We start from the raw sequence: 24,544 nt of genomic DNA, 5'->3' as shown, positions 1-24,544 counted from the left end.
TACAGTTCATCTACACCCACTCTGATGACACAGAACTGGGTGTAAATCAACAAAGTTTCCCTTTAAGAAATCTTTGTCATGCTTCAAATGTATTAAACTAAGCAGGTTGTTCTCATACATTTTCCTATGAAAACTAATGTACCAAAATTCGTACATATATCACATAATTACGAGCCAGGAATTTGTGCGTAATCCCTGTTGTAGAGGGCTACGATAACGTGACCAATGCGCTGAGGAGTAAAGAAGAAAGGGGTCCAGTTAGGAGGCAGGTTGGGGTGGTATGTGGGTCAAAAAACACAGGACTTTCTCCTGGGACTTCCCACAGGAGATGGGTGTTTGGAATTGTGTGAACTTTGAATAAACATTGAGTCATTTTAAGGTACGTCCTTACCATGTGTCTTTTCCTAAACCTTACCACAGTAACTTTACTTGGCTAAACCTAACCTCAGTTAATTTACATTGATTATTTAACTTGATGTTAAGGACGTAACAGCAGATTTAATTGGTTAATTGGTTTCTGAGTTTGATGAGGACAGAGGGACACAGAATTGTTGAAAATATCTGCGGCACTCAAGAGAGTAATTAAAAAGCCTTAAATATCTCATGGCTATTTAATCATGGTAGCACTTAAAAACATGCCTGCGTGTTTCAACCATGAAGGCTGCCATCAGGCCAAGTACAAAATGGTCACCTGTGGGCTGTTCTTTATGCATGTGGTAAAGTAGTCACATTATCAGTATGGACAACTAAATAGTCACATGATTAGTGCAGTGAGGTAAGTCACATGACAGACAATCTTCAGCAGAGGAAACCACACATCAAAAATCCCACACAATGTTGAGGCAAAACAATAATTAACAAAGGACCCCGACACCAAAAAGAAGAGACCATTACAAAAACAGGAGAAGTCAGGTTCCAATTTAAACCAGTGTATTGCATAGCTGTCAGTGTACATATTCAAATGATTCTCTTTGTAGAGCTTTTTAATCTGTCTCCACCTCTTATTGAGTTATCTATATGATCAGTGAACACAAACTGAAGAGCACCATGTGACCTCTTTCACACCTGAGCAGCATGCATACTGTTTTATAGCAGTCATTTTAAAATACCTGCAAGTATGTTATGTTTTAAAGGTTATTTAGGGAAATGTTCTGCTCTCACTTTGACTGCAGGTGCACAGCTATGATGTGCTACAAACCCACTTCCAAGAAAAGTTGAAGACAGAGGTTGGCATTTGAGGTTTTTACTGGAGGCAATTATTATAAAAGTGAGAAAACAACACTGGGCAAGCTCAATAAAACAAATCAGAAACAAAGAGAAAACATAAACAACAGTCAGACCAAAGGTAAAAATGAGCTGGTACTGTAACAAGGAAATTGGATTAACTGAAGTATCGACTAGCTTTTGAATTGTCATGCCAGGAAGAAAGAAAAGATCACCAGTGAAAGATCAATATTAAGTTGAAATAGCAAGTACAACACATTCATTAATTAACTTAACATTCACATAGTGTCCACAGGAGTGAAAGTAAAAACACTTGGCCCAACATTTACTTAGAATGTTGTGATAGCAACACAAAAGCCTCGAACAGCTCTTGCAGTATAATAACTGGCTTGGTAAGCAGTAAACTGGTGGCAGAAAACTTAAATCAACAAAACATCAACAAGCACAGAACAGCTGTAATTAAAAGAGTAAACACAGATAATGCTTAATCACGGATGGATGATGGATGTAACACTTGGCCTTTTCAGACTAAATTGTTCCTCTCAGGGGTCGGGCTAGGTATTGGTACCTGATAACTTTAAAGCCCAATTCAGACCAAAGATTTGCAACAATTTACAACGTTCTAAAAACCTGCTGGTTCACGCCAATGCAACTAGATGAGATGGTGTTTCATCTCTATGCAACAACTCTCTATATGTCTGTTCTGATTTCCAGCTTTTTTAGACTTATATTGTGGCTGAATAACATTTGTAGCTTCTTAAAATATGAATGAGAATAGTGATAGTGACATACTGGCTACAGTTCCATCTGTGGTAGTGCTGAAAGGCAAAAAAATGTCACCACAATAATATAAATAACTCATAGAATAGATATGGAGTGTGTGTGTTAGGGGCATAAGCACATACTGTCCGACACCAGCACACCATGAGGACAGAAACAGAGGACTCAGCAGTGGCAGAGCACCTGCCTCAGCAAGTGAACACGCCGTCTGCGGTCATTGACTTGACCAGCAGACTTCACTAAAAGCAGACTGGCTGTTGAAACAGGTGACGTGCTTTACGTTCTAAAAACCATCTGCCGGCATTTGACCAGGGGAGTTGCAGGTGACACCATCAGCCGGCTTGAGTCGAGCTCAGACGGCCAGTTCACACCTCTGAAACTTTTCTCTGCAACGTTCTAAAACGGTTTCGTCTTGTAACGAATCTTTGGTCTGAACTGGTCTCAAGGTATCGACAGAAAAACCAAGCACCGTGTACCAAATACGGTCTCTTCTGGCTCCAAAAATTCCAAAATGGCGAAAACCAAAATGCTGAATTCAAGGCTTCAAAACAGGAGTCCACAAACCAATTGGTGACATCATGGTAGCTGCGTCCATTATTTTATACAGTAATTTACCCAGAATTCTGGGCAAATTCGTTAAGAACTATTGAACAGGTTTGGGGCAACAGATAAATTTGGACTTCAATCTTAAGTCAAACTTTCAGTTTAGTCTGTGCTGTTGTCAGAGTCTGTCTTTATGAAACCAACATGCAAATGTTCAATAGACTTTCAGTATTTACATTCATTATACAAGTACATTGTCACTAATCAGAATTAAAAGACAACCTACATTCTGGCCTGTAAAGAAGGTATTATAAGGTAATGTGAACAGAAGGTCATTATGTCTACATACACACTAATGCATACACATGTGTATACCCAGACACAAACTCCCAGTGTGTGCTCTCTCACCCTGTCACTCTCCCTGCCCTGCTTGAGGAAACACACTCTGAGGTGTAATAAAAAGACGAAGCTGCCTGTGCCCTTGAGCCGAGATCAGAGATTATTCAAGTCCTCCCTGTCAGATTTACGGGGGCGCAAGAACGCAGCGTAGATTGAATCTGCGACCGCTGTCACGCAGGATGTCTCTTAGTCGCACATTTGTATTCACACAGGTGCCTGGATGATCTCTTAATCAAATACTGCTCACCTGCTCTCAGTATGTGTGTAACAGCGGAGATGGAGGTTGTTCGCTTCAAGGAGTGCTGCTTTGCCTGCCAAAGATTGTGTTTATGTATTAGTGCAGGGAGGAAATGTATTCTCTCATTTCTTTTCTCCGGCTGTATTACCACACCGCTTACCTCTTCTGTTGTAATCGGACAGAGAGCACTAGTCTAACATGGCCAGCCACTTACTTCCTACCTATTCCTATTTCCAGAGTTAAAAGTTGGTTTGTAAAGTCTCATCAAACATATTGTTACCTCGGAGAATAGCCCCACTCAAGAGGAAAATTGCTAATACACTATAATTCAGCTTGTGCTTGGCTAAACAGAAGCAGCACAAGGGCTATACAGTTATTTAGCAGCGTTTTCCTTTTCAAACCGAGCTCATCCCAGTGGACTAATTCAAATTTTTGTGTGCCGTGACACTGATTGTCTGCGCCTGGTTCGGCTATAATGACTTGTCCACACCTCCCGAGACAAAGAGCTCAAGGGCACGCTGAGCTGAGGAGTCTATATCTAACTAAAATAGACACTCACTCACAGGTAATTTAGCACAGCGTCATTAATATGAATGAACCCAAACTGAGTCAGAGGGGCCCTGAGGTGGTGATGATTGTATTCTTGAAGGATCCAGTGTGGATTGAAAAACTGTTACTGAACTCAGCCACATCTTTGCTGCAGGAGACACTCAATTAAAATGAGGCCTGGTAAAGCCCACGATTGATGCTTTCATCTTGTACACAGATGAGGAAAAGTAGTGTGAAAACACCGCTTTGACCTCGGAGTGTTTGACTTAAAAACTAGACTGTGCAAGAATAAAACTTCTGAATGTGTTAAGAGAAGTTTCGTAGTGCACATTAACACAGCTGCAGAAAAATCCTGCATATATTTTTCTGATATTGTAACATGATACAGCACAATTTCTGTATATCTTTTCTTTAGAAGTATTTGTCCTCAAAGCGTTTTCATCAATGCTTCCTTTCACCTTAGAAGTAGAATCCTTATCATCCTGAATGCTGCACTAATCAATATTTATACATTAACATTTGATCATTTGATTAAATGTCTAAGTGTAATGTAAAAGAAGCTGGGAATCATCACCACAGTACCAAAGCTAGTTATTAGCTTGAGAACATAGTGGAGCATTAAGCAGCTAAAGACCCAGATAGTTGGTGGAGACCAAAACAGAGCTAAATGAGAGTAAAATACTGAACTTATCTTTGTCAGGTGGACAGAAACAAGAATGATAATGTTGTTCCGTATGTGCTGGATGTGTAAATAGGCAACTTTGTGCCATAACAGTATGTATCAGTTGATAATATGTCACTGTTGTGTTTTCTAGCATGTTGTGCTGCCCCCAAGTGGCCAAAAAGATCAAGTATGCAGCTTTAAGATTTACATCATACTGTATGAAATCCCGTTTTTTTTTTGCTCCGCTAGGTTATTCTGGAGAGGATCATGCTTTCCAATGTGTGTGTGTGCCTGTGTGTTTGTGTATCTTATTTGTCTGCAGTTAATCTAGAATACTACAGGACCAGTCAGCCTAATGTAATGTGACCGGCCTTTAGGGCCAAATCACAAAATAAAAAGCAACAAGCCACAACAACATTGTCCCACCACCATGAATCAAGACCATACATCCATGGTAAGGACAGCATTATCCGTGGTAACCGCCATGTGGCTAACATTAGCCAGTGGGACATTAGGGGAGGGACTTGCATACACCAATATGCCAACATATCCTCATACAATGGTTCGTATGCACGCATGGCCAGCCCAGCTACCACAACAAAGAAGAGAGAAGCTCAGATTACAACACACACACACACACACACACACACACACACACACACACACACAGGGAGCGTGACTTCATTCTTTGCTCAGGACAGTATTATTCTACTATATTTTTACATAGCAAATAGTTGTTTGCTGCTAAAATGTTATGAATGTTGTAAGTTTATACAGTTAGGTGTATCCAGGATACTCGGTCACAATACTATTACATTATGCTATGCATCTTTCCACTACTGTCATGCATACATGCTCTACACAGCCCGTTCTGTACTTCGTATCACCCACCCACAAGCCCTCAGACACACCAGAGATCTACTTTACCAAGTGCAGACTTTGTGCTGTTTTCGGTCTGTTTTTTCAGCAATAGCCATTTAACCTTTGCATTGTGTAACTACCTGTTCATACAGCAGTTTTCATGTTACTTGCTCAGTCTTAGCCGGGTAAGACAAAAGCATGTTGTTGACTGACATCTTTTGTATTCTTTATTAAATCAGTGTGACAGCCCACAGCTGCTGAAGGAGATTCAGGAGTTGCATTATTGAAAAGCCATGTTTCGATCCCCCAGTGGTCCATAATTTTCAACAAAAGAACTGGTACCATAAAAATGCACTTGCAATGACCACCAGTATCCACAGGTCACACCTAATTAACCAGGACTGAAATCTGAAGGATTATAACTTAAATAGCTAATTTTGCTCTTTTTGAATTTAGATTTTCATTTGCTTGTAGTCATGAATTTTGACAAAAAAAATCTGTAAAACAATTGCACAGTATGATCTTTACCACTGAGTTATTTTATTCTGCTTCATATTCTCATACATACTCTGAACACACTCTGAGTATCTGCCCCAATGAAGAACTGTTTGTCTATGGACTAGTCATGCTGTATAACCTTGAATCTTGCCTATGTCCACAGAAAACAGCAAACACATTTATTGATTGGGCACCACTATAACAACAAGGAAACCATATCAAAACATTGGTTTACAAACTCTCACACAACTCGTGCAGTATAATCCACCTCTCATCAGTTTGAGAGACACGAGCAAAAACAAACGTTTCATCAGGAATTCAAGGTAACACGTCATGACTGATACACAAATGGTCATTCTGTGGGTGAAGTTTTCCTTAAGGCTGCCTCTACAACATTATCTGACAGCAGTACATTCAATATTTTACCAGCACCAAACTAGAATAGTCTCTCACCAGTTGAGAGGATGATGAATGGTTTCACAGTGTCTGACACCTTTTGTTTTTGTAGTCTTTGAGTTTGTCTTGGTGTTATTCTGCTGCAGCCAACTTGCTCGTAATGGCATCGGCATAAAGCAACATTTAACATTCCCCCTTAATGTGATGCTGCGTACAGTTTACAGTATCAGTCAAGTCCTAACTGGCTATTGCTTAGCAACACTCTTTCTATCTCCAGTCCCAACCTTTTTATGGATACGTGCAAACAAGTCTGAGAGCACACACACAAACACACACACACACACGCACACACACACACACACTCAGTCCATTTTTGTATATGGTTAATATAATGACTGTAATTAATCAGAGGCTCAGTGTGTGTCTATTGGGGGTGTTCGTTTGAGAGTGCTCTTTAGTGCTCCGCTCTCTCTTTAATGACCCCAGCAGGGGACCAGAGAGAGGAGAGCACACTTTACAATGTGAACCATTCCTCACATCTTCCTAGAGCCTAATGATAATGATACAGCCGTCCCCGTGCACCTGAGAGCTACCGATACATCCCCGATCCATCCATTAGTCTATTAGGGAGAGCAAGGAGGGAAAGGAGTCAATAAAGAGAAGGAGAGAGGAAGGGAAAATCTGGGCTCCAAACATAGCACCATGGTTAATCTGCAGACAATGTGTTGGAGGGTCCAGGTGCAGCTGCTGGAGTGTGTGTGTGTGTGTGTGTGTGTGTGTGTGTGTGTGTGTGTGTGTGTGTGTGTGTGAGCGAGCCAGAGAGAAAAGGTGTGACAGAGGAAAGCAGGGATCTTGTGTACTACAGTCTGAAGTATCTTGCATTCTTTAATTCATAAGCTCAGTGCATTAACATTGCAGGTTGGGATTTCATTATCATCTCCACCGAAAAAAGAGCAAAGGCTAAGACTGCAACGCTCTCAGGCAAAATGACTCGACTTCAGCTCCTGTCATGACATTTGCTGCTGCATGATCCCCAAGGCAGTTGATGCAAAGCTGATGTTTTATCTGTGCAACTTTTTGAAGCTGTCAGGGGTGACTCATCCATCAGGCAGGGATCTGCCCTGCTTTGTCGATGTGTGCCTCTGTGTGTGTGTGTGTGTGTGTGTGTGTGTGTGTGTGTGTTGGGGGAAGGCGGTGTTTGATATTTGTTTGTGTTTTTGTGTATGACCTTGAGCGGCACTCAAGGCTGATTGAGCCGAGTTTGAGCAGAAGCAGCGACGACAAGCCGGCAGACTAAACGCAGTGATACCAGCCTGCTTTAACGCAGCAGGGCTCTTGGCAGGTAGAAGGGGCTGTCAATCAACACAAGAGCCACGTGGTGATGAGTCACAGTAGCCTGCTAATGCTATTGAAGGGGATTTGATTGTTTTTATGTCTTTTTACTAAGTGGAAAAATGTCGCAGAAACTGTCCTAACATTAACTTTCAATCCTTTTTCACACAAGTGATGTTTCAGTTGTCTCAAGGCCCTTAAAAAGTTTTCCACCTCTCTGCTCGTCTTTATCTATGTCTCTTTGAAAGCCACAGTGCGCTGAAGTTAAATCACTAAATGAATCAATGCTTTCTGCCCTAATTCACCTGGTTAGTCTCATCACACACAGTCTGACAGGTGCTTAGACAGCACAAACCTCTGCCAGCTCCAGGGCTGCAACTAACAAATACTTTCAATAAAAGTTTGTCTGCACACTTCACTTTTGATTAGTTAATTTAATAAAGTTTTGCTGTCTGAGTCCAACACAATATTATATTAAAGAACTTCTCACATTTGAGAAGCTTCAACCAGAAAATGTCTCTATTTCAGTCTTTACTCTGCAACTTATAATACAATTTAAAACTACTCACTATAACCAAAATTTATATTTGCAGTTATTGAAACTGTAATAGATTTATTCAATGATAAACAAATAAATCGGAGTAAATTTTTATACGTAAAAATGGAAAACAGGTAAATGTTTCTGTTTTGTAAACAGCAGCATCACTTTCAGTTTCTTGTTTGACTGTTTTATGCCTCCATGTCGGCAAAAACCGTGGTCTGAGGCGTTATGTTTTTGGGTTGTCCGTCCGTCTGTCCGTCCATCCATCCATCCATCCATCCATCCATACATCCATCCATCCACCTGTCCTATTGTCATAAAAAAAAAAAATCGAATTTGGCACAAACATCCACTTGGACTTAAGGATGAACTGATTTTGGTGCTCAAATGTCAAGGTCACTATGGCCTTGTGTCCATCTCATTCTCATGAAGGCTTTATCTCACAAAGGCATTGAGAGAATTCATTAAATTTGACACGAACGTCCAACAGTCAACATTGAATTGATTAGATTTTGGTGGTCCTAGGTCAAAGGTCAAGGTCCCTGACCTTGCATCCATCTCATTGTCATGAACACAATATCTCAAACCTTCAAATTTGGTCATCGGTAACGATTTGTTTTATAAATGAATAATAAGAAATGTTTACAAACCAGATGAAATAGATTGAAATACTTAAAAATGTCCCGCTGTCCAATATGCTAATCAACTTTTTACTGTATTTTTTGTTATCTTAGCACAGAGACTGATGTAGTACCTCAGTGTTGAGAAGGCCTTCCAGTTGCTGTTTTGTTTTATTTTATTATGCCTCTGCGATGGTGATAGCCGTGGCCATAGCCATTATGTTTTCGGGTTTTCCGTCTGTACATATGTCAGTCCTGTCCTTGTGAATGCGATATCTCAAGAATGCCACAAGGGAATTGCTTAAAATTTGGCACAACTGTGTACTTGGACTCAAGTAAGAACTAATAAGAATTTGGTGGTCAAATGTCAAAGGTCACTTTGACCTCCTAAAACACATTTTTGGCCATAACCCAAGAATTCATATGCTAATGGTGACAACACTTCGCACAAATATCTAAGAGGATAAAATGATGAAGTGATGACACTTTATATCCAAAAGGTCAAGATCAACTTCACTGTGACATCATAATGTTCTGCAGAAACACTTTTCTGGCAGTTATTCAACGCCATAGCTCAGGAACAGAAGTCGAGACATTTGGTCAAATACTGAATTGGTGACACTAATCTTGAGTGCCCACTTTGAAACTGTGCTGATTGTATAGATCTTCTGTGCTGCCAGACTGTGTGAAGCATTCAAGTTGTTGAATATGTAGCTTCTTTGTAGCAACATCCATATTTGAAGCATTGTCTACAGTCATTGCTCTATATGAGTTTGAAGAGACATGGATGTAAACTGTGTAGTCATGAAATATGTTTGCTTCTGTAATGTTTTTGTGCTTGGTAGACTGTCTATCGTGCATCACAATGAATGCCATGTTTTCATGTCTGTTATAAAGTGCTTTGAAATCACAGTGAATGGCCACTGCACATCATTTCTGATGCATCAGAAAGCTTTAAACATTTTGCACTAAATCACTCTTTCCAACCCTGTTGCTGTGAGTATAGTTTGGTGCTGTGACTTAATATTGTGCTTTAAATATTTTAGACTTTGTTGATGCAGTTAGAGGAACAGTTGTGGGTGCGATCTGCATATTGTGCTTTTGTGTGTTATATTACAGGAGTTGCCATGAAAATTTCATAGTAAGGTATCTTAAAAGTTGAATAGAAATGATGCCTCTTCTTGCATTCTTTATAAGGCACTTTTTTGAAATGCTGACTTTCAGTCTGCAGGGCTTCACTGTAAAACTTTCCCATATGAAATCCATTTCTCCAAGATGGGGGGAGAAATGGGTGAGGTTATCCATGACAGGAAATTTAGAAGACATTGCGTATGTTTGCATACACACTAATATTCAACTATTATTCAGAATATGACAATATTCTGAATAATTTGCCATGCTGGTAAAGAAATGCATGCTGAAAAGAAAAGCCAACATTTCTGGTCGGAAAGTGACACACACCTACTTTTAAACATTATGAAAGACTTTGATATAAGCAGGTTTTTGGATCTGTACAAGTATCACAGCATTGACCTTTTTAAAAAATGTGGTTAAAGGAATGAAAGAGAGGTTGTGCTTGCACGGTTCAACAAGTCTGTCACTAGAAAGAGACTCTGAAATTTTATCTTATCAAAATCTTATTTTGATCCAGACAAGCAAAATGAGACAAGTGGCCCCAGCCACTCCACTTTTCTTGATATTGATGTGATAAATGACATGTTAAGGCACGTTAATCGGAATCTGCATGGCTGAATGTAAACGGGAATATTGGTGGAATTTCATTTTTATTAGACACATAAACAGCTTAGTAGAAATGTTGTCTTTTTTGAAATAAGAGCAAAATTCTGAATAGTTTTTTGCATGTAAACATTGTCAGGAAGAATGATGTGTCTGTGTCTGAGAAGTGAACTCGGGGGAATCAGCCCTCTAGCATTTGCTAGCAATGCTCTTCACCTTACACTCTTTTCTCCTCAAAAGTAAATCATCTAATTTACATAGTTCCTCGTCTCCCAAAGTTGGGATACTGAAAGTTGTTCGACATAGTTTTATTCGTCACTTCTGTCTAAAAAAAACAAGAAAACCATGACGATAATCATTTTAATATGAATTACTCACCCCTTGTTATGTTGAATTTGTTAAGAAAACTTTGTTTTTCTCACATGCCTCCATGGTGAGCGAGGAATCCAAACACAGAGAAAATTCTTGAGGAGCTGAAGTCAAAAGGGAACCACATTTAACAACAGCACAACTATATCAAGACATTTGTTTGCAAGCTCTCAAGCACATCGCATTCTTGGGAAAACCTTACTATCTAAAACATTTTAGCATAAACAGTCTCATGCATGGATGAGGAAGCACGCCTTAACAAGATGGTACATTTGAACTCTGCTCAATGGAATGCATGAGCAGAGCTCAATCACAAGCGCTAGCCTGGCGCGCTATATATGCAGAAGTGTCATAAATACTAAGGTTTTAGTAAAAATACATGTGTTTGGGAACTGAAAAGCATACAACGGGATAAATGAAACTTGGATTATACTGCAAGAGTTGTGTGAGAGTCTGTATACAGATGTTTTAATGCAGTTGTAGTTTGCTGATGCTAATCACGGCCCCTTAGTACGGAAATGTACGATTGCAACTATCAGTTATTTTCATTATTGATTAATCCAGTGCTGATTTATGTATCCATTAATCGATAATTTGTTTTGTATAACACGTCAGAAAATTGTGCAAATTGCTTGTTGCAAGCTGCCAGTACCCAAAGTTTCATCTTCAAATTAGTACTTGTTTTATCTGACCAATAGTCCAAAACTTAAAGTTCAGGCAGGACCACTTTGGTCAAAGCAAACTATATGTCCATTTGCAGTATTATATTTGGCGGTATGGTTCTGTTCTGTGGCTTCTCTGCCGTTCCTCGGGCCTACGCATGAAGCCTCATCCATGTGCCTACGTGGAAAGCCTTAAGGCAGAGAGAGCACACCTCTCTGCCTCTCCAAGTGCAAACAAGGAAACCCTGAGGCAGAGAGCAAATCTCCCTGCCCTTCCATGCGCCTACATGGAAAGCCTGAGGCAGCAGCAGCAGCAAAGACCCCCTGGGAACAGAACAGAGCAGCATCAGTGACAAACAGAAATAATGTTGATAAGTCAGACACAGCATGAAAAGGAGGAGCTGGGGTGGAGGTGGGTTGCACAGCAGCTGGCAGAGGAAGCAGCAACAGTAGGCGGGCCAGAGCAGTTTAAATAGGGCGCCCTGAATGAGATTCTCTAATTGGTTGCATAGAAAGGAATCATGTGATCAGCTGACTCCCTTCCATCAGTCAGCTGCTCCATCAGCTGACTGGGCTGTTTGAGATCAGCTGATGTAGCTGGGATGTGAGCTGAGCTTGACATTGTGTCCTGCCTTGAACTAACACTATGATAAATATATTCAATTTTGAATCATATTAAACAGAGAAAAGCAGCAAATTTTGATGCCTAAGTTTGGCAGATTTGCTTGATAAATGACTCAATCGACTAATCATTGCAGTGCTACAATAGCGATACAATAATGGCACCTAGCAGGAATGTGGTGCGACATGAGTGACCTACACAGAGATAAAACATTCTTCTTTCCGACTGTAACATCAACAGTAACTTAAACATGCCATATATGTACTGTTTAAACTTTCGTACTATTTTTCCCTGTAAATCTTCATGCTTACGTTCTTACATGAAACAAATTGTGAAACTGTGGTTAATATCCAAATTTTTATATCTTCCAGTGACACTGAAGTTACAACTACCATAACGTGTCTTTAATTTATGTTTTCATGTGCTCCAGTTTAAACTCTAAACCAAATGACATTTTGGAGATATGATAATATGAACATATGTGTATGTTTACATGTTTGTGTGCAAGTATTTCACATGCAGCGATGTGTTAATCTGCATTTGACAGTTTTATCATGGCAACAGTTTTAATTGAGTTACAGTTAAACAGCTTTGCAGCTTATAACATTTATATGCTTATAAAAGCTTTTGAATCTTTTATTACAGCACATAAAAATACCCAGTAATACTTTCACAAACAACAAAGCAATGCAGGTGTATTGATGTTGTTTTCAAAACATATTTCAAATGCAATTTCATTATGGCTACAGCCTTAATGTTTTCTTTATATTATGAGCTGCTGCTGCTGCATCACATCGTGACATCGATTTTCATTTTGTTCCCAGATATCAACATGGCAGGAGAGCCAAAACCATACAGGCCGAAGATGGGCTCCAAGAGGCCTCTGTCGTCCCTCTACAGGTCTGTGTGAAACACATCTGTCTTATTTCACTGTATCAGCCAGATATTGCTGTGCTGACCTAGTTTTCCCACCGTACTTATATTCTGCTGTCTGCTCGGGCACTTCTGGAGGAACAGCCAATTCCCTGTGCTATCAGTGTCTGTTGTTATTACACATTCGTTCACTCTTGACATTTTAGTATGTTGTTAGAAGCAAAAACAAAATAGAAGTGCACAAGGAGTGACATGACTGACATCGTAACAGACTAAAGGGAATACAAAATAGGTGTTTATTAGGGACTGTAAAGGAATTTGGGGAAATTAGCTTTTTTGTTGAGTGTTAACTGCGATGATCAATATCAGGCTACACAGCAGGCTCCTGCATGTCTTCTATCAGTCTGTGGTAGCAAGTGCGCTGTTCCTTGCTGTGGTGTGCTGGTGGCATAATGGCCGGTGAGGCCAGTAGATTCAACAAGTGAGAAGGCCAGCTTTGTGGTCGGGCTTGTACAGTACTGGGCACTTTGGAGTAACTTGCAGAGAGGAAGATGATGGGCAAAATCAGAGTCATCTTGGATAAACCCACTCATCAACTCCATGACAAGCTGTGGAAGCTCATTCAGCAGCTGGGCCGTCCCACCCGAGTGCAAAACTGACTGCTTCAGGCACTCATTTGTACCTGCTGCCATCACAGCAGTAGAGACCACAGGCTGTCATCACTCTGAACACTGTTTTAAACCTCACTGACTGCTGGCTGCGAGTTTTCTGGTAATCATCTCAGCTAAAAACCAGAAGCCTTACCATCTGTTGCAGGCCACATTTTGGCCTTTGCCGTGGCTCAAAAACTGACATCCATAGAAAAGTTTGGTCTAATTTTGAACCAGAGCATCTGTAGATGAATTCCATACCCAATGTGATACAATCCACTAAAGTCTGGTAGAATACAAAAAGGAAAAAAAAAGTTATCATTATCTATTGCCACCATCTTGACTGTAAGGAAGCTGGGAGGTACAGTACTACGGGGCACAGCGGTGCCGCATGAACTGTCAAGAGTGGGAGCGATTAGCTCTGGTGGCTGCCTGGCGAGGTGCACCTTTCTAGTATTAATACCGTAACTACTATTACATTACACCTTATACAATATCTTATACCTCATGCTACACTACAGTATACTGTGCTATATTATACTATACTATGTTAATATGTTATACTGTCTTATCACACCATATCTTACTATTTTATATTTCTATTTTGCAGACAGACAACACTAAGGGGCCTGTCATATCAGGGGCTAGGCCCAGATCCGGGTACACTTGACACTAAAATCCAGTTTGTTTGATAAGTGTGAACACTGTGTGCCCTATGCAGGCACGGTACGCTAATTTGTACTGGGGTGGTCTCAAGTATGGTTCATGTGTAGTCCAGTACAGTACGCACGAACTGTATTAAAACAGGGAGGTGGCTGCTATCATATGCGACTATGCGAAGTAATTTTTACCCTGTTATGAAATGGTCTTGATTTAATAACGATGCCTCGATGTCAGCTGGCAGCACAGCCGGCTACAAACAGACTCAGACCCAGCTTCACTGCCACCTTCGACCTGCAGTCAGAGCTCCAGCAGGAGGCGTAGAGCTCCATGCCTGACAGCAGCAGCTCCTCCTTCACCCCAGGAACAGAGCTTTGCATTGCTGCCCTGCTGAGAACTGTCCTCCAGACATTTTTGTGCTACACTGTAGCTTCACTATGGCACAAAAATGTAGATGATGTAGATGACAATCACGTAGATGATGATGCAAGTGTACTTGGGCACCGAACAGCATTAATAATGTGAAAGCTGAGCAGGCGGGTAGTGGAGGGGGGGCGATCGTACTCTGGCACAGTATGACTCAATCATCAACGCTAACATCCTTGGTGTCATTACCTCACAGTAATGACACCAAGGGTATTAATATTCTGTATTATTATTATTTTAGTGCATGCTGTTTACATAATACTAGAGTCACTGCTATGAATCATGCCGTGTCACTTAACCTTGTAACTTTGTCTTTAATTGCTCTTGTGTTGTTCATTGTTGTATTTCCACTCTTCTAGTTGTACACACCTCTTATTTTTATGTTTTACTACTTTATTTATCTGTATTATTTTTATCTTTGTGCTGCTACAGCACCTGAATTTCCCCTCTGGGGTTCAATAAAAGCTTATCTTTTCATATCAGTCTCATGTCTGCACTCTGAATATGAAGCTGGAGCCTAGAGATAGTTAGCGTAGCCTAGCACAAAGACTGGAAACAGGTGCAAATGGCTTATTCATCTTAGATGTGTATGCACTGTACTCCTCATTGAGTTCTTCTTGATCTCTCTTGTTAGTGTCTTCAGTCTTGTGTCAAGATTTTCTTCCCTGACCATACACACACTCACACACACACACACACACACACACACACACACACACACACACGCATTTAACACTGCAACAGAAGAATAAAAACAGTCTCTTTTATCTTCACAGCGGCTACGAGTTTGACTATGATTACTACAGAGACGATTTCTACAGCAGGTATGTGAGAAAGCTTATCTGGTGTTAAATAACCGCACAGTCTGACTGTAGTTTGTCCTTTTTAACGCTTCCACATCGTCCCGTTTCTCCCAATATTTTGCCCTTCAGTGTTCACCCTCCTTTCTCCCCATTTCAGAGTCAGCTACTTAGATAAAGATGAGTTTAGAGCAGAATAGCCCCATTTCCATCTGAGGCAAAGTAACTACATTATCATAGGCATAATGAATGTCATATTGGGGAGGTTTTTATTCCTCTCCGTTGGGCTTACTAATGATGCTTTTATCCGCATAGGCGAGTACTGAATGTCAGATAGTCCCCCGGCTGGTCATTTGCGCTGGCAAGGCAAAGAATGTGTCTTCCTTCTGACATTTTCATTGGTTTGTTTACTTCCTCTACTTTGCAATATCCCTGAGAGTTGAATCCTTCAGCTTTGAGTCATTATTGCTATTTTGGCAATTTGATATGTCGTTGGCAACGGGATTGACTGAATTGCTGTGGCATTGTTCAATAGGTACCTCGATCATTAAAACATTTTTTGCAGCATGTCTTTTAGGTGCTTTGTAAGCGCTTCTTGGTGCTCAAATAACATCTAGAAACACGAGGTTGATGCCAGCTTTGTTGTTCAGTGCCAGTAATAAATACACAGATACTTCTCCCTGCTTTTTAGGTAATGTGTTTTTCTGCACTGGGATGCCTTTTGTAACATGTTGCTCTGTTGTTCTGCTGTTGCTAAGATTGCTGCATATTAATCTTTCATGTGTCTCCAGACTCTTTGAGTACCACGGTCGTGTCGTGCCCCCGACCCGTGCTGTGATCCCCATCAAACGTTCACGGCTAGTCGTCCCTTCCACACGCAGAGCCAAATCCTCCTTTCCAGTCAGGGCCTGTTCTTCCTCCTCCTCTTCCTCTTCCTCCTCCCGAGCGCTCAATGTCGGCTCTTCCATCACAGTCCCTAAACGTATGTTCTCTTTGTCCCTTTTGGTTCCTCTGATTCGCTCTTTCCTGCTCTGTTCAAAGGAAATGTCCAGTTTATTACAACCTGGGTCTTATATCTGTAGTTTTGCCCGTCATTTCTTTAAGTTATAATAAGTCTGTCCTTATCAAAGTAATAGGTGACAGCTGAAAACCCTGAAATCCCTTCAGTGGCAGGGCAAAAGAGAAGAGAGGATGTCATTATCAAACATTTGTAGGGCTGCAACTAATAATTATTTTTATTAATTGATTAATTTGACAATTATTATTTCAGATTGACGTATTTATATGCCTGGTTTTGTCCAACTTACCTCCCAAAAATTTAGTTTGCTGTCATGGAAGACAAAGAAAAGCAGCAGAAAGTGAAATAAATATTTGGCATTTATACTTGAAATATGACTTTGATTAATGGACGAATTGTTTTAGATCTGGTCAGGTTGTGAACAAGCCAACATTTAAAAGGATACTTGGCCGCTTTTCAACCAGCTTTGTATCACAACATTGTGGGTAGTATATGTAAGTGAAGTATGGTAAACGTCCCTCCATCTTACTCATGCCCAGATCTCCCTGCTCCTCTTTTGGCTCGTTTTGCGTCATCCAGCGGGTTTTGACTGGAGGAAGCGGATCGAGACCTTCCTCTCTGGTTCTCTCTATCTCTTAAACTCAGACCAAACTTCAATTTAGCTGTCAACACTAGGCAGTGCTGATCAAAAATGAACAAAGGTTCTGTTACTGTAATGTTTATTTCTCACCAACTATGTCGTTAGAAATATATTTTAGTGCACTGTTTAGCTGTAATAGAAGGATTTGTTAACAAGCAGTGGACGCTTTACTGTTTCCTGTGTTGTAAAAATGAAGGCATAAAAAACTGAGATCAAACACTTAAATCAAGCAGTGCTGTTAAAATATATATATATATATATATATATATATATATATATATATATATATATATATGTCACTGTGTTGCTGCTTTCTCGCCTCAAAACATTTACGATACATATTTTAGCTTACTGTTTAACTGTCATTTAAGATTGTTTGTTACTAGCCGGCCGCCATATTGTTTCCTGTGTGAAAACGGCCAAGCTCACATTACATCATCCACCAGCTGGAGCATGTGTTGGTTCGATGCGGCACAGTGCATTCTGGTAGTTGTAGGTTTTCTACCTCTTGAGCAAAATCAAATACCACAGCCCTTTTTGTTTGTTTTCTCTGGTCATGTAGCACCATTTTCAAAAGTCTGCATCTTTCTACTGCAAAGACAGCCTACTTTTATAAATATACCATCTCTCCAACAGTAAATGTTTCTTTAAGACGGATTATTTGTAATAAAAACTCAATCATTAGTTTGACATTTTAAGAAATATGCTAATTTGCTTTCTTGCAGAGATGTAGATGGGAAGATTGATCTCGATCTCATGTTTGTTAGATAAAAGGCTGCAGCTGGTTAGCTAATCTTAGCACAAAGACTGGAAACCTAGTTCTGTCTGAAGGTAACAAAATCCCCCTACCAGGACCAACAAAATCTCAAAAGGCAGAAAAAGAATAAGCACATTTCAAATTATATGAAAATATTCCTTTAAGTTAGTGAGTACATTGTTATAGGAACTGATGGGAATGATGGCAAAACCTGCTAAAATAAGATCCAGATTGTATGAAACTGTTATTTCCTTTAATTGTCCAACAGTTGCCTTTGCAGTGCTCCTTCTCTCACAGATACTAATCAGTATTCTCCGAGTAATTCAATACAGTGAAATATCACAAACTTTGGCTTCCATTCACGTGCCCTTTCACTAATTGTGCCTCAGCCAAACTTCTGGCAACGAACTCGGCCGCTGAGACGTGTCGGAGCAGTGCAATAGCTGTTGTACCCATGTCTGTCTCCTTGTCAAACATCACATTAATTATGCTTTTTAACTTTTATTAATGTATGCTCACAGTGAAGACAGACCAGCTCCTAACAATCAAGAAGGAGCTGTCACAGATCAAGACCAAGATCGACTCACTGCTGGGAAGGCTGGAGAAGATTGAGAGGCAACATCGCTCTGATGGCGGTGAGATTTGACAGAGGGGAGGACCTGTCTGCTGGAGGAGCATGCATATATTCATGTGGAAGTCAAAGACACACGCAGGGCAAAGTGATACAGAAAATATTAAATGCTTTATTATGTCTGACAGATTGATTATTCTGTTAGTACAAATAAGAAGTCAGTTCAATACATTTCTTATGCTCTGATGTTAACTGCCAGTCTGTCTCTTTTCCCAGACATGCAGAGGAAACAAGAGGAGGTGTGTGAGTGTCTCCATGGTGACGCAGCAGACCACTCTGGTGGAGAGGAGGCGGAGGGGACAGCTGAGGTGGAGGCAGGGGAGATGACGGACGGCTGCGAAGACGACTTTGAAGATGAAGGCACCGGCGATATGGTGAGGAGGTCAAGTAGACATTTACAGTCTCGGTGAGGAGTGAGTGAGTTCTCCTGTCTGTGAAATTAATGCTAGGATATATAAGAGTGTTTGTGTGTATGTGTGTGTGTGTCTCTATAAATTTAAGTCACTTAGTGTGTGTTTGCATTAGCTGTACATCTGCTGTATGTGTTCATTTTACAGTATTAAAACTTATTTTCAGCTGTTACAGGAGAAGTTTGACATTCTGGGAAATGTGCTTATTCACCTTTTAGCAAAAACTTAGAGGACAAAAATTGATACCACTCATGTCTGTATGGCGAATATGAAGCTACATCTAGGAGCTGGTTAGCTTAGCTTAGCACAAAGAGTGGAAACAAAGGGAAACAGTTAGTCTGGCTCTGTCTGAAGATAGCAGAATCTGCCTAACAGCACCTCTAAAGCTTGATCATTCACACATACTCTGGTCCACGCAAAAATAGGAGTGTAAAAACAACAATGTGCTGGACCACTTAATGCCTCTGACCAGTTACCAGGCAACCAGTAGAGAAATTAGGAATCAGCGATCTTAAGAGGTTGTGTTAGGAAGATTTTGTTATCTTTGGACAGCAAGGCTGGCTGGTTCCCACTGTTTCCAGTCTGTGCTTAGCTAACCTAACCACCTCTTGGCTGTTGGGGACTCCCTAAAAACTTGTGTTTCACCCGACGATGAAGATACTGCTTTATGTCCTGCATCACACCAATTGCCTGATGCGCATTCTTGTCGGCTCGCATTGGGTCATCTCATCACTTTTTGGATAACCTAGCAAAAGCATGAACTAAAAAGTTTTGAATAAACCTAATCTTTGCCTTAACCCCAAGATTAAACCTACAGGAGACCTCACACCTACCTGTAACTTCAAACAGAGATTAATTTTATTTGTTGAGATAATTGATTTAAGAAGACACTTTGTTCTGCTGGCACAGCTGCAACCAAGACCAGCTTCCCCTGCAGATGTTGGAATGAATTTTACCTGACTGCTGAAAATTCCCCAAATGATTGTTATGAAGTTATACTGGAAAATACTGAGAAATGCTGGTGTATATTGACATTTAGGTTGCTTCAATTATGTCCAACAACAAAAATATACTCAGATGGAGGGGTCTGTATTCTGATATAAACGTAGCATCTGGCATCATGCCCTGCCCCGATAGGCTTACAAGGCAGACTATCAGTTTCCAAATATACAAATTATATTATGTTATATTATGTTATATAGTATATGCAGTGCTTTCATACTTGCATCAAATAAACTGATCTAATTTTGGATGTGTCTATTATTCCGTTAAATTTGCCTAATTTTTCAAGCTTTAGAAATGATGCAGAACAACCACCGCTCCACCCAGCTTGGTCTTGGCAAGGTGCTGGAAACATCAGTGAGTCCAAACTGGTAGAAAAGCTTTCCACACACTTACATCTATGCAGTGTTTCACTTTATTGTTGAGCTTTCGGTCTGTTACACTAATGTGCGGAAATCTTTTCTACCAAGCTGTAGAAATAAAACTAGCCCAAACTTTGCCACGCACTCCTCGCTGAAGAGTGCACTGCTGTGTCCTGCAAAACGTGTTTTTCTGACCGGTATTAATCTTTTCGTCTTAAAAGAATAAGTGGTGACCTGGCTTGAACTACATTTTTCAGACACAATCAACAACTGTGTGTCTGTGCTTTTACTTAGGTTGGCCAGTCTGTATTTTCATAATAATTTCCTAGACTATTTCCTGAAAGAACTGCATAATTTGGTACTCATTACAGGGAAAACAGAGAGTCCAACTGGTACATTTCCAACTTATTAATTCAAATTAATTGCTAGCACTATGCAGAGTCACATTTAAAAAAAAATACATTTGTGTACAAGCAAGTATACAATCCAACATAAATGAAGGGTAAAGTTTCCAGTGATGACTGAATGAATACAGAATGTGTTTGGGTTTACATGGAACAGTTGTTTCAGGGAGGTTCATGTTCTCTCTTTGATTACTACTAAATTAAACAGTTCTTTGCAGGAAACCTCTTAAAGAAATTAGTAGAAAAGAGCGAGCCTGTGAAGCACCACCCTCTCACAGACAGAGGAGCTTATTTGATTGATTGTGCGTGTGGACCAAACCATTGATAACTGATGACCATTAAAGCATATTTGGCTTTCACCTATATATACCATTTCAATAAAATCTGAACTGAAGCCCCCACTCTCTTACACAATCTTACACAACTTTAATTAAAATAATCCAGATACTTGTGTATGCTGCTCAGAGGAGACATTGGTGCTTTGTATGTGGAAGTACTAGGAGATGGGCATTTTCAGGGTAAATAAAGACCATATCTGCTATCTCTCTGCTGACGTCTTTGCATCTCTAAAAAAAAAAATCCAGGCAAAACTGCTTAGTCCTTGTATCATACAAATTATTTTTTGCTCTTTAATGTTAACAGTATTAAGCACCAGCTATTAATTAGTGGCTGAAAAGCTTCTCAAGCTGCTCGGCCATGGAAAACCTGATGTATGCTGCTAAAGACATTGCAAAAATATATGTGCATGCTTTATTCACTACCTGGAAAGCAATTTAGCCAGCCAGCTGTAGTTTCTGATGAGAAAATGTATCTAATGCATGAGAAATAACGATGAACTAATAAACTTTTTTGTTCTGAACGGTGTCTGTATTTATTTTTTTTAAAAAAGTATGAGAACCAAAACATTTAAGCAGAATGAACTGTGGCTTAAAATACCTGTTCTGGGTGCTACAAACATGACTGGAAATTTTCTGACCCCTCATTTAAAAAATGCCCACTTTTGTCGCCACAAACATGGCTGGATTTGTGTTGACCTCTCATTAAAAAAGTACCCGCTTTTATCGCTATAAGGGTAGCTGGAAGTGGTGCCACATCTCGTTGAAGCAAAAAAAAAAAAAATTTGCTTTTGTGGGTACAAACATGGCTTAAAATGTCTAGACCTCTCATTAAAAAATTCCTGCTCTTATCACTACAAGCATGGCTGAAAATGTCCAGACCTAACATTAAAAATACCTGCTTTTATTGCTACAAATATGTCTGGAAATGTCCTGACCACTCATTAAACAACCAAAAAAAGCCTGCTTTGTTGCTACAAACATGGCTGAAAATGTCCTGACCTGACATTAAAAATGCCCACTTTTGTCGCCACAAACATGGCTGGATTTCTGTGCACCTATCGTTAAAAAAGTACCTGCTTTTATTGCTGCAAGCATAGCTGGAAATGGCGTGAACACCTGCTTTTGTGGCTATAACATGGTTTGAAATGTCCACACCTCTCATTAAAAAAAACCTTCTTTTATCACTACAAACATGGCTTAAATGTCTCGACCTAACATTGTAAATACCTGCTTTTATGGCTGCAAACACGGCTGGAAATGTCCTGACCTCTTGTTAAAACAACAGCAACAAAAAAGCCTTCTTTGACGCTACAAACACGGCTGGAAATATCAAATCTGACATTAAAAACACCTGCTTTTATTGCTACAAACATGGCTGAAAATGTCCTGACCTAACATTAAAAGTACCTGCTTTTACTGCTACAAGCATGGCTGGAAATGTCTAGACCTCTCATTAAAACAACAACAACAAAAAAGCCTGCTCAGATGATCTGATACTGTATATCTGTAGGCTGATCCCGCTATTAACCTGTTTATATTTTGTGACCCATACTGAGAACCTGATTCTGACATTGTATGTATTGTATATATATTGGATCTGTACCTTATTGTCATTTTAAACTTCCTATATTTGGACTTGTTGTGTTTGCAACTGCTGCACAGCACTGTCCCTCAGGATAAATAAAGTTTTATCTTATCTTAGTCTTATTTGTTTGTCTTTTTTCTTTTCACTGCAGATAGAGAACCACATATCGGACATTGACAACTGAATAAGGTCAGTATTTAATCTCCGTGTCAAAGGAAATAAGTCTTCATTTATATGAAAACAAACTGTCTGGCATTTAATTTGGTGAACAGAAATTCAATGGACAGCAATTCGTATGGACAGCATTTGCACAGTGCCCCTTTTCACTGCCCAGCAACTTGTAGTCAGCCGCAGCAGCAACTCAAAAGATCTCCGGCTTATTTTTCCACTTTTAAGCAGAGTGAGGAACGCTGCTCATCACGTCTTCTAAATGGCCTGTCATTCTCTCCGTCTGGGAGCGTAAGGAAAAGCCAGCTTCTCTGCAGTTATCACTGATGACTGTCTGAACAGCCGCAGAGATACGACTCAGTCTCATCCGCACTTTCCATCAGACGACATTTAAATCCCCTGATTTTCTTTGTATGAACAAATAGCTTTGAGATTTAATTTGCCTCTTGGCTGACATTTCCTCCCTGCTGTCCTCAAGTGCCCGATAACGGAAATCTTTTTCAGCCGCTCTGAACATGATGGATCGTTAAGATGATGGCATAATGAACTGTTTGTCCTCAGGTGGATATCTCAGTAGTTGCAGGTTATATCAGAAGCATTAGGTTATTTTAATGTAAGTCACAGCACTAACGCCTACTCTGTTTTTCCACCCACCTCACAGGGAAATCTTGCAGATACAGCACCTTGTGATATAGCCACCTTTTCTACACAGGTTTACTAAGAAAGGCAGTCAGCAATGATAATAATGAATTCTCACCACAGTCTGACTTGTGTTTTTTTTTAATCTTTTTTCAAGCTGGAGGAAAAGGGGAGTCTACTTGTGCAAGAAGCTGGGAGAACAGATACCAGCGAAACCTTCTTGATCAAGAAGGTGTATTTGAAATTGAACGAAAGCAATGACGGGAGTGACTGACGGCAGAAGAAGAGTTTTTCAAACTTGTTTTTATGCTTGTTTGCATCATTAGAATATGACACACCTGATGTGTACTCCATCGAAATGCTGGTTATGAATATTCTCCAGACTACTGCAAGATCAACTGCAAAGAGCAATCAGTAATTTCCCCTAAAGCTGATTGCTGCTCCGAAAAATAAGGACAGTATATTGTGTGCTTAGTATATTCTGGTCTGTATTGTGCATAAAAATACAGTTACGTGATCAATCAGATGAACCATGAAAACACCTTCCTCTGTTGTAAAGTTTGTTCTGTTTCTGTGCATTGAAAACTGTGACGAGCCGCGACGCTGGCAGAGAGCTAAATATGAATGTAAGAGGAACACTTGATAATTACGTGACTTTGCTTTATTCGTACATTTTGCCGAAATGTACACAATATGTAATTTATTCACAACGTCTCCACACAGTGTCTGCCGTTTGTTATTCATGATAAGATGCATTTGGAATTCTGTTTACATTCATGTTTATGATTAAAAAAAAAGATGACTATTTTTTACAATCAGCATGTTTAAAATGTAGCTATGATGGATCATTTGTATTCATTGCATCTGTTGTACAGCTATGGATGATCGCAGTTTTTGAAATAAACTCGTTCCTCCGAAAAAAAGAGAGCAAAAAAATAGCAGTCTGCCTGAGTGTTGTGGCTTTTATTTTTTACAAGCAATCCGGGGAAAACAAATGCACATTGTGTTTCTGTGGGGATTTCTGCTTAATGCAAAAACTTTATTTTACTGCTTGCAAAACAACTTCAGCAATGTTCTTTTATTAACCTTGTACGACATGGGGAAGTGGCATCAGGAAGTTTCTACCTGACTAAAGTTCAACTTAAC

General features: G+C 39.9%; 1 protein-coding gene across 5 annotated transcripts in view; it reads left to right on the top strand.

The window, feature by feature from the left end:
• The window catches only part of LOC125901681 (RNA-binding Raly-like protein), a 67,526-nt gene extending 43,205 nt beyond the window's left edge, over positions 1-24,321 (top strand). For all 5 annotated transcript variants that reach the window (XM_049597499.1, XM_049597501.1, XM_049597503.1 and 2 more), the window contains 7 exons: positions 12,860-12,935; positions 15,421-15,468; positions 16,236-16,426; positions 18,381-18,494; positions 18,707-18,864; positions 22,743-22,780; positions 23,556-24,321. In XM_049597499.1, the coding sequence (XP_049453456.1) occupies positions 12,860-12,935; positions 15,421-15,468; positions 16,236-16,426; positions 18,381-18,494; positions 18,707-18,864; positions 22,743-22,775 (620 nt within the window). In that variant the 3' untranslated portion in view covers positions 22,776-22,780; positions 23,556-24,321. The remainder of the gene's footprint in view (positions 1-12,859; positions 12,936-15,420; positions 15,469-16,235; positions 16,427-18,380; positions 18,495-18,706; positions 18,865-22,742; positions 22,781-23,555) is intronic.
• Positions 24,322-24,544: the final 223 nt, after the last annotated feature.

This window comes from Epinephelus fuscoguttatus, linkage group LG15, assembly GCF_011397635.1.
Source record: "Epinephelus fuscoguttatus linkage group LG15, E.fuscoguttatus.final_Chr_v1".
In the NCBI taxonomy this organism is placed as follows: Eukaryota; Metazoa; Chordata; class Actinopteri; order Perciformes; family Serranidae; genus Epinephelus; species Epinephelus fuscoguttatus.
This window is presented reverse-complemented; position numbering and strand designations above follow the sequence as displayed.